The following is a 14,927-nucleotide window of genomic DNA, read 5'->3' as shown; positions in this document are numbered from 1 at the left end:
AAATGAACATAATAAAATTTTTTAAATACTGCACTGCTGAGTTTTTATGTTTTTTGCTTAAAACTGATTAAATACATATATCCAGAATGTATAATCCCACTGTTGTGCATCAGTTGAAAGGATAACAGATACTGGTATTGAGAGCCAGTTGAACTGGTGAGTAGGGTAGCAGTCATCTCAGTGTCCCATTCTTGCTGATTAATGGGGGCAAAGAATAGTGCAACAAAAATATAAGAAATAATCATGTGAAGAATTGGATTGATTTTAAGTTGAAATGGTCAAAAGGTACAGAGAACTGCAATAATTTCGGATATAGCTTCCTCAAAAAATACAGCTTCCTCTGAACTTTCTTTGTGTCTTTTTTGTGTACATTTAAATTTGTAATATTGTACAATGGGATTGCAATAGTGTAGTGGACGCAAGAGTTTCATTTACACAGTCTGCTATCTTCTGATAGCAAAGTGGGTTTTATAATGATTCCCTAGAAGTTTTCTCCTGCCAACTTCTTTTCTCTGTGTTTCTCTTCAGTCAAAATATAAATAGCCCCTAGCATTCCTTCCCAGGCATCGTGGTGGAGGGAACTGCAGTTGCTTCGAATTGCAGATTCTGTATTTTCACTTTGTTCTACTTAAATCTCACCGTTGTTCACACAGCTGCTCTTCTGTACACAAAGGTGGTGTTAACTTCTGTGGAAGTACTGTGAAGTGATTTGTTTTGTGAATTTAGGGCCAGCCTCTCCTGTTCCTGCTGGTCTCAGGGCCAGGAGTGTCAGAATTTCAGCAGGAAGGGAGAGCTGGGTGCTGTTTGTTGCTCTGTGTGGGACTGGATGTTGGAGTTTGAGTTTGGTCCCTCACTCTGGGCCCTGAAGAGGTTTGCTGAATTTGGGGTGAATGGGTAGATTTGGCATCAAGTTGGCAAAGGAAGAAGGCAACAATCATATTCACTATGCCAGCATTTTAGCTCCATTCATTTCCCAAGCAGCCCTTCCTTGCTTTTGTTTCTTTTGCCTTCTGCCTCATTAAATGTCAAATATTTTGAGATCTCAGTGTTCATGCTGCTGTAGAGTTATGTGGGTGTGCCCAAAGCCTCTGAAAGATCCCTAGCTTTGAACTTGAGCTTTTTTGATTCCTCTTGACACCTCATCTTGGCCTGTTCCTTCTATCTGTGCACTGTGATCTTGCACCTCTTCTGCCTCTGAGTTGAGTTTAATTGTAAGAACCTCAAAACCCCAATCTTTTAAAATTCAAACACTTTTAAACTTCTGGCACCATGACATCCCTGGTGAATGTTAACAGTTATCAGTGCTAACTGTTCAGCACAGAACAACACTACTCTAACCTTGTTGTAGGGAGTCAGCTGAGACTCCATGTTCTTCATGCAGGAAAAGCCAATTCTTTATTCGCACAACTCATTTTATACAGTTTGTAGAGGCCTTCTGTGCAACTTTAATTGGTTAACAGCTTTCTTGCCATTGGTCAGTAAGAGATATTTGACTTCTCTATCAAATCTCTCTGTTCTTGAATTGTTTATGTATTTTCTTCACTGATTCTTGTGGGACAGATTTAATGTTTATGCAGGTGCTGGTTGTTTTTCTCCTCAAGAATTGGTTGTTGTGTTAACAAACTACTCATACCAAGATTGGTTTTGCATGGGTACTTGCAAAGTACTTATCTGCACTTAGAAGAAGTGACAGGCCAGCCTAATCTTATGAGGCCTGCTCTGCTAAATTATTTTATAATATATTCTAAATTTAATAAATAAATAAATATATTCTAAATTCTTTTATAAATTTCTTTTATAATTTCTCTGTCTGTGACATAACTTGTCTGCCACACTCTTGGGCTCCTTTGTTAATGAGCTGGAACATCAAATTTACCAGATTATGGGCATTTTTAGGCCCTATCTGGTTTTAGTAGTCAATCTCAGTGTGATGCCACCATGAATTTAGAACAAATCTCAATTTCAGCTTACTTTGCCTATTCATCTTCCCCCAGCTTTGCACACTAAGGTGTGATTTCTGGTAATAGCAGTGCAGGATATTTACAGAAAAGAGAACCAGGCTGATGGGGGAAGGGACTGGCGAGGGAAGGAGGCATTAGGAGTGAGGATGAGCAGTAGCAGAGCCTTCATCTCCCTTGTGCAGCTGGGAAACAGCCTTCCAGTCTGCACAGTGAATAGATGTGCAGTGCAGTTGCCTCAATTAAAATGCAGTAAAACAAATATTTTTCTCCTGTGTCATAATAAAGGTTTTTCAGATGCTAATGACTTCAGTTCATGCCAGTTTCCGACCTTGGCGAGGTGCTGCATATGAAGGAAGCCCAGAGGGCCACTTGCATGCTCTGTGAGAATAAATTTAGAGTTTAAAAGTTCAACTGCATGCTGTTTAGGTAAACAAAAACGTAATGGCAGAAGGAAGTGCCTAGAACTGTATAATATGAAGGAGGTGGATTCACAGTCTTGCATCTTCCAGAGCAATTTGGGTTAAGGCTGAACATTCAGTTTAAAGGTTTCTACAGAGGAATGGGAGTAGGAAATAAGGGAGGAAGATCTCTCTGTGTTAAATTTGGTATCGGGGGAGAGTTTGACATGGAAAGGGCTTTGTGCTTGTCATTTTAAACATGTTTGTAATGCTGTGCTGCTGGGTGGAGGTGTTTGTTCCAGTCCTGCCTCAAAGCTAAGTGTGAACTTCTAAAGAGACTGTCTAGTGCAGTGTCCCTGTTCAAGAAAGAATGTGTATGAGTTTGCTGTTTGCATGTGGATGCATATCCCTTTAAGCTGTTAAGATGTTTTGTCTTTCCACTTCTGGGGTAGCAAGTTCTACTTCTCTACCTGAACCCTGTGCTGGGAAAAAAGTGGGGCTTAAGAAAACACTGCAGTGGTGTGAATTCTCTTATATTAATTCTAAGTGTGAAAATCTCTTAGTCTAGCTCAATTAGACTGTGGGTTTTTGCTTAGCAGATTAAGTCCTTCCTTTTTAGTGCATTTTATTGTGTGTTTGCCTTGTGTCTTCTCAGAAATGAAGTGTATAGTCCCTGGTACCTTTGGACTTGAAGACTCAGATCTTTTCTGTGGACACATGAATTCTGTTCTAGTTGGAAAGTAGTATTGATAATGCTTTCTGTATTTATTTGTTCACAGTATTTTTTTTCTTTTTTTTTTTTTTTTGAAGGTCTTGGTGCCCCTGGTTCTGTTACAACAATTTCTGATGGAGCTGACTAGAAGGGGCCAGGAACCACTGAGTGCCCTTGTGAACTTTGGGGTGACATATCTAGAAGATTATTCTGCAGATTATATCATTGAACAAGGAGGATGGGTAAGAAGACCTCATTTCTAAGTGTGATCCTAAGTAGGAGTGAAAGCTAAGAGGGGTTGCTGGAAGTAAGCAGATGCAAGGAGAAATGACTCAGAAAAAGAAATTGAAGAAATGATCAGGAGGTCAGGATCAGAAAGGGACCTTGGGCAGTCATCTCTTTCTCTTCTCTGCCCCAAGGCAGAACTGACTTTCAGCCATTCATTTCTGATGTTGATATTAAAGACCTGAGTGATTGGACTCCACTATTTCCCCAGGCAGTCTGTTCCAGTTCTTTGCACAGTTTGTTGGATTGCTGTTGAAATTGAGGAGGTGCTCAGGTGTCAGATAACAATTAATTTTCATACAGTGTGTGTTAAGGTGCTAATTTGTTGCAGTATGGTGAGCTTTGTGCTGCCCTGTTAATATACATGGAGCACTGCATTTGGAAGCAGAAACCTGTAACAAGAGGTTATATGCCCAGAAGGCTTCTCTTTGTAATGGTGTCTTCATCCTCTGGTGACTGCTGGAAAAGGTATTTGGGGTTTTTCCTCCTTTTAAATTTCAGAGAGTTTCTTAGCAGATAGGTAATTGGCAAGCACTGCATACAGAAATGTCAATAGGTACTAATTATTTTTTATGATAAGATAGCTAATGCATATTAGAGTTTATAGCTGTAGAGGAACATGCATAGAATAAGCAACCAGGATTTCTTTGTGCTGCATCTTTCCTTGTAGAAATCATTAATTCATGGTGAGCAGTGTTCCTGAGTCATGGCATGCTGAGCAAGTTTCATTTAGAAATGTTTCAGAAAGGCAGCTCACAGCTGATGAGCTGGGTCTTGAAGGCTGAGCCTAAGATTACTGGCTTTGGGAAGAATGCCAGACTTGAGTGGAATTAATCTGGGATTTGTGAAATGGCTCCAGCAAGCTGATTTATTCTAAAAAGAAAAGCTGTTCAGGAAAACGCAGTGATAAAAAAGTACTAGTAGGAAAAATCTCTTTCAGAAGCTTCTCGTATTTCAAGAGTTTACCTGAGGGGTTTTTTGGAAGAGTTGCTTGTTCCAGAATTTCTGCACATCTGCCCCCTCTTTACCTGTTCCCTTCCTGGCAGTTGTGGAGAGCAGTTCTCAAGGCCCATGGGAGGGATTGTTTGTCTTTAATGGGCAGAAGCACTGACAGCACACAGCCAAATTACCTTGGTTGATGCACTCATATCTCAAAAGTATTTTCATCCCCGGGCAGGCCCTTACTTGCAGCTTTTACACAGATCAATGTTCATAGTTCTGTGCTTTTCTGCCTTGTTTTTTGACCTCCAGAAGGGCTGTGCTGTGTTGTGCAGCCCCTTTTTAAGGCCTGCTGTAAACACACTTCACAGAGCTCAAAGCTTCTGAAAACAAGCAGCTTTCCAGCCCGGCTGTGCTTGGTGTCTGGCTGGCTGTGCAGGGATGGGCAGATCAGGGGCGGGGGTGTCCAGTGAGCTCCCAGCCTGTCTGTGCACATCCAGCCAGGCAGAAAATCAGACTGACACAGGCAGGGCAGCAAACAGGGCACAGCTATTTTTGAAACAGCACAAGAGGCGAGGAAAGAGACTAGGTGATGAAAATCCTTTCCAGATGAATTAATGTAGCTGCACTAATCTTTGTGAGTTGCTCTGGGCATGGGCTTGGGGACCCACTGGGCATGTGGCTTTTTGTGGAGGAAGGGGAATAAATGGTTATATTTTATTTTTTCCTCCCTGTAAGGAAAAGGTTCATTTTCACCCTGTGGTGTGTTTCTGGGTTTGTTGCCAGTATGGGATGGCAGTGCTGGGAGCAGGGCATGGGGCCAGGATGGGAGGGGTTGTGTTCTGAGAAGGGCCAGGAAGAGCTTGGCAGGCTGGTAGCCACAGGGAAGTGTTGGAGTGTTTGCATTTTTTGAGATAAGCATCTGCCACAGGGGCTCTGTGTGCTGGATCAAGTTGACAGTAATTTGCTTGAGCCATAAGGGCAGTGTGTAAACCTGGGAGTCTCTAGTGACTCATGGTGCTGTGACAGTAAGAGGTTCCATTTTTGTGTTATTTTGGAGCTGTATGAAGTTAGGTCTTTCCTGCAGCAGCTGAGAGCTTGCTTAAAAGTGAGAAGCAAGAATAGCCTGTCTGGTTTTCTGTGGATCTGGAGCAGAGGAGAGCTTTAAAGGAGTCAGCTCTTCAGGGCAGACCTGAAAAGCTCTGTAGTGTCTCTGGTGCTGCCTCATCCCTTGGCACCATTTGGGATTTTCCTCAGTTTTTGGATTGAAGTCAGCCTTTGCCAGGAGGGGAGTAGCCAGTCAAAGGTGAGGGGTCAGCTGAGCCCTTCCTGTGCCTCAGTGCAGATCTGTGCAGTCAGAATCCCACAGAGCTGTGTCATCCGTTTGCTGCATCATCCTCTGCAGCCATAGTGCAGCTGCAAGAGCTCCCAGGGCTCTGCATGTGTGCAAGGCTTGGGGCTCTCCTGTGAGCTCAGGAGGCTTCTGGGTCCAGGAAAGCATCTGACTGAGGATGGTACACAACTAACCAAAAGCAAAATTTCCAGCTCAAGGGAATAAAGGTTTACAAATTGGGTAGCTACGCAGCAGGTTTCAAGAAATTGGCATGGCTTATGGGAAACAAGAAATTTGATATCCTGGAGGATGAGTAGTTGCTTTTTTATTTTCCATGCTAGTCCCACAGAGATATGGTGCTTAGATGGTGTATTGAAACAATGAGTGTTCCCCTCCCATTCTCCCTTCAGGCACTAAAATTGTAATTTAGCTAACTTTGATGACAGTGTGGGACTGGAATGTACTGGTGGGTTGGTGAGGGAATGGCTGGCATAGTTTTATGCTCCCTCTTTCACTAATTGCTCTGGTGGGTTTGGCTGCAACTCTTGCATTTACCTGTTTGACTCTTAAGTTTTAGCAAGATCCCTCATTTGGAGCAAAAAGCATGCTGGGCATTCCAGCAGGTTCTTTAAACAGACATATGTGGGACACACATTTCTTCCTCCTGACTAGTGGGTGCACTGGTCCTGCTCAGACCTTCCTTTATCCTGAGCCATTGCAAAACAATACCCAGCAGGATTTACAAGTAGCTTTGTTCTTTCCTTTCCCAAAAGCAGTCAGGGCTCTACAGACACCGACAGGCAGTGTGTGCAGGCTCTCCCCTCCCCTTTCCTCTTTTCCCCTCCCCTTTCCTCCTCTCCCCTCCCTTCTCTCCTCCTACCTCCGCTGCCTCTTTGCTCTCCCTGACTCCTCCCGGGCTGAATGCTGCTGCATCAGAAGCAATTGTTGGTCTCCTGGAAAAGTGCACAGTAAGACCAGTCTGTTGGTAAGGATTTTTTCCCCCTCTTCCTTTCCCACCCCTTCCCAAATAATTTATTACTTCTCAAGTTCTGCAGATCCTGTTTTCCATGATTAGATTTCATCTTTTTAGAAATATCTGGGAATGTCTATAAGGAGAAAAGAGTGTAAGTTTTCTTGGAAACCAGCTGCCTTTTTTTTTTCCTCTGGTTCCCATTCCTGTTACCAGCCCCTCTGCTTTCCCCTTGTTTGAAGCTGTTTATCAGAGTGCACTTAATCAAACCTTTCTTCTCAGCCTGGGAGTTACATTGTGACCAGTGGCAGAAATTGTCTCTACCTTCCCAAGGAATTTTGTCTCATGGAGTTCAGACCTGGATTTGCATTTAACTACTTAAGTGCCCATGCTGAAGGGGTAAAAGTAAATTTGCTTGAAATTTCCATAGTGTTTACAGTTTCCTATCTCAGCCTCAGAGGAGCTGTTCTCTCTGTGTCTCCAGTGTTTTGTCTTGGGCTTTGCAGCTGGCTTGGTTGTTTTCTTTGCTGCTGGTGATTGAATAATACACATATTAGAGAGTGTTGACAGTCTGCAGGAGAAAGGGAGTAAAGAGGCAATTGTTATCCTAGGGAACTGAGGTAGTCAGTTTGTGCTTCCCAAGATGAAAATCTCCTGCAGCAGTCCAGGTGTCTGCCCTGGGAATGACAATGCAGAAATAGAGAGACGTGCTCTGCTGGAGGAGGAGAAGTAAGTTTAATGTGGCAGAGAGGCAAGAAAAGGCAGTCTAGTTAGAGGAGTCCTAGGAAGGAGTTTTCCTTTCAAAATAATTTTGCTTTATGTTTGTGTCATGGAATACTGCAGCGAATTGTCCCCTTTTATTTATATGTAACTTCTTTGGTTCAGTAATAGATTTTTTAAATTTTTAGGCACTGTGGCTGAAGAAGGACATTAAATAGTAAAGGAGCAACTAGATCTCCTTTCTCTTTTCCCTTCCAACAACTTCAAATCTGAAGAAGTGGTCTATAAATAACTGAATTTATCTCATTTTAAACCATAAGACTCAAACCTAAAGGGTGTTGCTTTGATGCTGGCTTCCTGCAGGTTGTAGAGGTTATGTTGGAAGGTAGGGATGGAAGAGGATCATTTCTGCATTCCTTGAAGGGAATGAGAGCAGTGCCTGCAATATCAGAGTGCTTTGATGTGGTTCACTTGACCTTCTTTTCTTTTTTTTTTTTCCTTAATAAAAAGTGCAATCCTATTTGTAAGAACTCTGCTCTCTTTTTCTTGGCTCCACCTATCTTGACAGTTTCAGAGGGATGAGCAGAGGCACAGTAAATGCCTGAGGGCTTTTTGGGACTTCTGTATATTTTAAAGTGTTTTGTTTTGTATCTGAGTGTTGTCAGAAGCTGCTTTATAATCCATTTCTCTGAAGGATTAGCTGGGTGATGCTGTCAAATCTGACTTCCACGAAGGTCTGAAAGGTTTGGTATAACTGGGCTGGGCATGGATACAGGAGCACCTGGAGCCTGGGCACACCCAGGTGGGAGTGAAGCCATTCCTGGGCACAGGTGCCCCTGCCCCAGCACACAGCTGCTCCTCTGCCACAGCCACAGATAATGCAGCGAGCACATTCCCAGCTTGTTGTTGTGGGAAGTTTGCTTATTTCCCCGTGGGAGATGTCTTAGGATCCCTGGACACAGGCCAGTTCTTGCCTCTTGTTTTTCAGACTGGATTTTAGCACAAATGCATTTGATGGGTTCCCAGTGCTCGTTGCTGTGACACTGTTGGTGTGGGGCAGATGGCCACAGAGGCACAGAGGGTCCTGAGTTGGAAGGGACCCCCAAGGATCCCTGAGTCCAAGCCCTGAGCCACACTGTGTGCATGAGAACTCTGTCCAAGCACCTCTGGAATTTCATTTCTCTCTGGGATAGGTTAAGTTACAAGACAGTCAGTGCCCTCACCTAAGAAACTTCCTAGCTGAGTTGAGTGTTTGAAATTTTTATCATAGCCAAGATTGCTCTCCTGGGACACTGTGTTCTGCAAGCATTTTCTCTTGAGCCTCAGGATACTCTTTTTCTCAGGGATTTTATGTGGCTCTGTCTATTTTATGTTGAGGGGCTGAAGCTCAGGGAACATGAAGGTTTTTCCTCTGGTGGCTCTCTCTGACCTGTACAGAATTTTTGCCTGTGTTGGACAAAATCAGGGTCTGGGGGGTACAGGTGGCTTGCTGGACTGCATATTTTTCAGGTGGGGTTTTTTGTGTCTTCAAAAATGAGTTTTGTGTGAGTTGCCTATCCGTATCCATCCTTGTTTCTACTTTAGGAACTGAACCAGAGAGACCAGTTGAGCTTTTAAGAACACTTAAAACCAAACCCTAGAAGAAGCTTCAACAGCAGTTAGACACAGTGTTTTGCATTTTCCTGGTCTTTGGAGTTTACAGGGCTTAGTCTGCTCTAAGATGCAGCAAATGCTTTGTTGGACACCTTAATGGGGATCTCTTCTGTTCTAATCTCATCTCATCTCTGTTATAGATAGAATGTGTGTTACTACTCCTACTATTTTTTGTAGAGAAAAGAGTTGCTTTTATCTTTGAGACATTCAGAATTTTGATTTGAGTATCTCTTGGCACCAACAGCAGCTTTGCATAAATTATGCTGAAATTATTGTTTTGTGAAATAAGGATTTTTTTTTTCCTTATGTGTAGTTAAAGGTTTTCCTGTTTAGCAAATATATACTATAGGTAATGAGCCTGTTTGTTTGTATACACTTAATAATAGACATACTGGAAAACTATGAAAGATAATATAGACAACATAAGAGTCAGTTTCTGTGTTTTGAGGGACATTTTGTTATGTTTGCTGTCTTTAAGTCATAATTGAAAGTTTACAGGTGTTTTTAAGCAACAGTTGTGTGTACTATATTATTGTAGGAGCTTTCAGACCTTTTTTTCATTATTTTGTTACCATGTTGCTGCTGTCCAGTGTGCCTCACCCTACTGGCTGCATCCTCTCCTGAGGGCAGGTGTGCCACATTTGTTAACAGTGCTTCCTGTCACTTGTAGAGGCATTGTGGAGCATTCCTGGGTGAAACCCCATAGGCTGAGCACAGTGATTGATTTCTGTAGCTGATCCTTTCCCCAGGACTGCCTCATGGGATGTGGCCTTTCTTGCTGTGTTCTAGCCAAGCAGGGAAATGTGCAGTTCTCTGTCTCCTAAGGTGTGCCAACTCTTCCCTCAAGTGGCAGTGGTTGGGATCAGGAGTGGCAGGAAGTGCAGGGAGGGACTCCAGCTTCTCTACCACACCTGATGTGGTTCTCTAAACCACTCCCAGGTTTGCAAGCTTCCAACCACATATATGAGAAAGAGCAACCCTGATGTTTCTGGTTTGAAGCAGTAAACTGTCTATTTACAATAAACAAAGCAGATAAAGAAATGCTTACATACATTCCTTACTTACTATTAAATCTAAAGTGTAGGGCTTACATAAGGCCTCCTCAGGTTATTAAAAATCCTTCCACATGTTCCATCCTGTCCTGAAATAATCTGCCTGTTGGAGATTTGCTTCTGGGTCACATCTGTAGATGAATCAAGAGAATTGTCCTAAATGTCATTCAGTTTTTATCACAGCTGCTTTAAAAAGAAAAAAAAACCCCACCAAAGTGCAAACCTCAACTGAACCAGCACAAAATCCCAGCTTTATCCGCTTGACTTTATGTATTAAATCTTAATTCAGCTCAAGAAATATTAATCATGGATCCTAAATAATGCCTATTACTGTCTAAATTTTCAATTAAAGCTTCATAAGCTTTTAACGAAAAGGTGCTGGAATTGCCAGTGTGTCAGCTCTGCCCCAGCCCTCCCAGCCAGGGAGATGTGTCTGTCCAAGGCTGGGGAGCTGTGGCCCTGAGGCACTGACACGGAAGGTAAATTGTCTGTAAAGACAGAAAGGAATCAGCCAGGCTGCATAAGGCTCTGATTTATAGGGAGCCAGCAGCTGATAACTCTTTTGAGGTCAGCACAGTTTGCATGAGAAAAGGAACAATGAAACTCTTGAGTCCCTTTGGCCCTCCTGCTGAAGGCAGGCTGTGGTGTAGTGTTGCTACACTTACTAACAAGGTATTTGAAATTAGGAGGATGGCCCATGTTCCTTGTGTAACCATCCCTTCATTTCCTTACCCTCTCCAAAGCAGTTTATCCTCCATATTACCCTCTGGATGTGTATCTTGCCTGTATTTTGTGAGAAGCAGATCTCCAGTGTGAGTATGTATTTAGAAGTGTCAGCATGGTTGTAATTTCAGGGCACTCTCTGTCCCCACTGTCCCCACGACTACAGGTGGCTCCATTCTCCCCTCCGTGGGCTGCTGAGTCATGGCTCAAAGCCTCTTGGCTTTTACAAGTGCACACTGTGTGACTTCAGGGGAATTCAGGCCATGTGTAGCCCTTGTTGGTGGTTATTTTTTCTACAATCACCAGAGCTCACAAATCCTCAGCAGCACAGTGTGGTTTTGGAATATTTTTGTATGTGCCTCATGCTGAGTGAGTCAGTGCATGTGTGCACTTCCACTGGAATGTTAAGAGCAGAGCTGCTATCAGTGGTGTGTGTCCCTGTTCTTTCTTGCACACAGACATGGTCTAGTGTCACACCACAGACATGGTCTAGTGTGTTGTGATGTGGTGTGGACAGGAGATGAATTCATCCTGATCTGTGGGAGTGAGGAGCTGAACAGAGAGGAGGATAGTACAGAGGTTTGTGAGACTGCAGGTTTTACCCCTAATTATTTTGTTGTTGTTTAATTGCAGTTTTTCTGAGTCTGTATCACTTGTGGAAATAAAAAATTTACTTTGATTGTAGGTGTCTGTTAGTGGCTTATATTTCAGTGAAAGTATTTCCTACTTAACAACATGCAGGGCAAAACCTGCTGGCCAAAGGAGTGAGTGTACAATCTTTTCAGTGTTTCATGCTGTGCCAGTGAGGAGAGGCACAGGAGGCTGGGAGGGAGCAGCTGGCCTGAGCTGGCCGAAGGGATATTCTAGACTATGAAACATAGAGCCCAGTACAGGAACTGGGCTGATTGCAGGGAATCAGTATTCTACACTTCCAGTTTCTCCAGCTGAAACCCATTGTCAAATTTTTAGGATGCCTACAGATTTTTCCTAGCTAAATAAAAGCAAGCAGACCCTGTCACCATCTCTGGGTGTCTGTGCTTGGTTGCTTGTTTCAACTTCAGTTGTGTAGCCAAAGTTATGATGGCAGTTTTTGAAAGTGAACTCATTGAAGAATAGCTAAAATTTTAGTAAAATACTAGAATTATTGTAGATACCAGCTTGTTGGTACAAAGTAGAAATTCAGGCTTCACATAGCACTGGAAATGGGATAAAATTAATATAAGAGGAACGCTGTTAGGTGAAAACAGACAAGCAATAGAGAGCACTTGCACAGAAAGGAGTGGGGAGTGAGTGGTATTCAGCTGGGATTGTTTTCTTCTGTTTGATTTCTTTGTTCTGTTGCAGTTTGGTTTCAGACTGTAGTGTCTTGTCAGCTTAATAATGACCATGTGGTGCGTTTTGGTGATGTCATGGTGATAAAGTCAGGGAAAGGAGGAGCTCCCAGCAAAGCTCATGTAAGGGGTTCCATTCTCTGCACACGCCAGCTGGAGCAGCTGGGTTCTGTAATCCCTACTGAAATGTAGGTCAGGCAGCTGCTGCTCCTGCAGAGGCCCTCTCATCTTTCTTCCAGCTCACCAAGTTTCCAGGTGTCCTGTACAGAGGGAACGCTGAAGGAATCACTCACGTGTTGTGTCCTCCTTTTTGTTCGTAGGGAACAGTCTTCACTTTGGAATCCGAAGAGGAAGAGTATCCCGGGCTGATTGCAGAGGACAGCAATGACATCTACATCCTGACCAGTGACAACTCAGGGCAGGTGAGCCCCCCGGAGTCGCCCACGGTGACCACGTCGTGGCAGTCGGAGGGCCTGCCCGTGTCCCTGTCAGCCAGTCAGAGCTGGCACACGGAGAGCCTGCCAGTGTCCCTGGGACCCGAGTCCTGGCAGCAGGTGGCCATGGATCCTGAAGAGGTCAAAAGCCTGGACAGCAACGGAGGGGCTGAAGAGAGGAGTGAGAACAACTCTTCCAACTCTGACATTGTTCACGTGGAGAAGGAAGAGATACCAGAGGGGATTGAGGAAGCAGTGGTGCCAGCTGGTGCTGCAGAGACCATACAGGCAGCCTTTCCAGAAACCTCTGCTTCTTTACAGGAAATAAAACCTCCTGAAATTGCTGCTGCTGAAAAAGCACATCCCTCTGCACTTCTGCGTACAAAACAGGAGGAGAAGGGAAAAGCAGCTGAAGAGCTTGTTGAACCTGAAATCCCCGTGTTAAGTAAACCTGTCCCAAAGTTAGCCCCATCAGAAGAAAAGGCTGCACCAGAACCTGAGAAAATAGTGCTTCCAGGGGAAAAAAAAGCAGGGAAAGAGGGCCATTTGGAAGAAATAGAAGAGAAGTCCTCGGCTGCAGAGGAGAAGCCTATCCTGTTGCCAGAAGGGAAATCGATACTGCTGTACGGCGGGGCTGCCGCGGTCGCTATATTGGCCGTGGCAGTCGGAGTAGCGCTGGCACTTAGGAAAAAGTAACAGAGCTCTCTCAGGAGGAGGGAGGAGAGAAGAGAGCACATCCAATTTTTGTAGTTGTGTTACCTAAAGGTTGAGCTGCCTGCTGTTTAATTGGACATTTGAGTAACTCAGTGGTGATGAGGTGAGGTTGTTCAATAAGCCTCCAGCTACGGACAATCATGTTTTTAGTAGAATCGGGGCGGGGACTGGTTTTTCGTGATTAAAGTACGGGGGTATTTTTAAAAAAAAAACAAAAAAAAATCTGCAAATTTAAGAACTTAAAGTGCAGGTGCTGAAGAAAGGGGTGCTCATACTCTAGGAACTGGAACAAAAAATCCCCAGGGGAAGGGGAGAGCCAGCTGCTGCCAGCCCCTGGAGATTTTGGCTTCTCAGATTGACCGCTATTGCAGCTGTGCTGTCTTGTCACTTCCCGTTGTGCCCCCGAGCCCCTCCTAACAAACATTAGCAACCTGAGTCCTGTAGCGAGAGGCTGGTGTCCCTTTTGTCTCAGCTTCCTCTCAGGTACAGCACTGCTCCTCATAACCTTCCAGGTTCCTCCTAAGCCCCAGTGGGACAGTGCTTATTCTTACCTCTTGGCTCACACTGGTTTTGGCCCCTAACGTTTACTGGAGCCCCATCCTGTGAAGATGCTGCCTCTCTCTAGTTGTATTATCTCTGAGCATCCTGGTGTTGCTGGGGCAGAGGTGCTGCCCAGGAGGGTGGGAGGGACACTGCTGTTTGCTGGTTTGAGAATCCATTTGCTCTGCTCCTGCCCAGCCCACTTTACTGCAAACCCTTCAGTTACCAGAGGTACGAAATTGATGCTGGACACGGTGCCCTTGGGATCACGACTCTGATATCTGGGGTATATTCAGCAAAAATACAGCAAACCCATGTGGAAGCAAGGCCAGTGCCTCAAGTGCAATTCAGATATTAAATGCTCTGCTATCCTGTGTCACGCTGCAGTCTGCATTGTCTTTCCCAAGTTAAGCACAGAGTGTATTTAGCCCTAACTTGGTCTTGCCTGTGACAGCATCCCAGATATATAAAGCAATGGATTCTAATAACTGAGCAAAAGAGCATTAAACATCTCTATCTGCTTGTTCCTGACCTGGCCCGGAGTGCTGTTCAGTGCAACTTCTGCGACTGCGAATCTGTAATTACCTCAACTTACAGGTTCACCAATCATGAGCAATTAACTTTGGCAAAAAAAGGAAATCCCCCTTTCTGCAGTCACAACACTTGAGGTGTGTGTGGAGAGAAGCCTTTCAGGTATTGCCCTGCTCCTTAGTGGGATCCAGCTGCAAGTGTTCCTCCTTCAGCACATTGTGTGTCTGTCCTTGTCCAGCTGCAGCTCCGTGGGCAACACCTTGGGCTTCCCAGGCAGAACTGATGGATCTGAGGGTTGGTGCTGGCACTGTGGCTTAGACCAGATGGAGGAAGGTGAAAGGGAACTTGTGATAATGTAAAAAACAAAACATGAGCTTATGGGGAAGTCTTTGCAAAGCACAAAGACAAGGTACTTCTAAATAACCATATCCTGATGAGCCTGTTTCTTAAGGGATCTCAGAATGACGAGATCTTAGCATATTCTCTATCTTAGGATATTCTTGCTGCATTTTCCTATCCCAGGATGCTGGAAAGTTAGTCAGAATGTATCAGATTCTGAGGAATTATTTTTGTGTAAGCTTTTGTGAAATGGATTTTCTAGAAAACTTACTGGGTTTTGAACTGTGTGTGT

At 44.1% G+C, this 14,927-nt stretch overlaps 1 protein-coding gene across 2 annotated transcripts in view; it reads left to right on the top strand.

Annotated features, from left to right (window-relative positions):
- BCL2L13 (BCL2 like 13) overlaps positions 1–13,487 on the top strand; it is a 33,873-nt gene extending 20,386 nt beyond the window's left edge. For both annotated transcript variants that reach the window (XM_074538897.1, XM_074538898.1), the window contains 2 exons: positions 3,170–3,313; positions 12,398–13,487. In XM_074538897.1, the coding sequence (XP_074394998.1) occupies positions 3,170–3,313; positions 12,398–13,207 (954 nt within the window). In that variant the 3' untranslated portion in view covers positions 13,208–13,487. The remainder of the gene's footprint in view (positions 1–3,169; positions 3,314–12,397) is intronic.
- Positions 13,488–14,927: the final 1,440 nt, after the last annotated feature.

The sequence above is a fragment of the Zonotrichia albicollis genome, chromosome 4 (genome assembly GCF_047830755.1).
Source record: "Zonotrichia albicollis isolate bZonAlb1 chromosome 4, bZonAlb1.hap1, whole genome shotgun sequence".
Lineage (NCBI taxonomy): Eukaryota > Metazoa > Chordata > Aves > Passeriformes > Passerellidae > Zonotrichia > Zonotrichia albicollis.
Note: the sequence above shows the minus strand (reverse complement) of the source record. Positions and strands in the feature narration are given on the sequence as shown.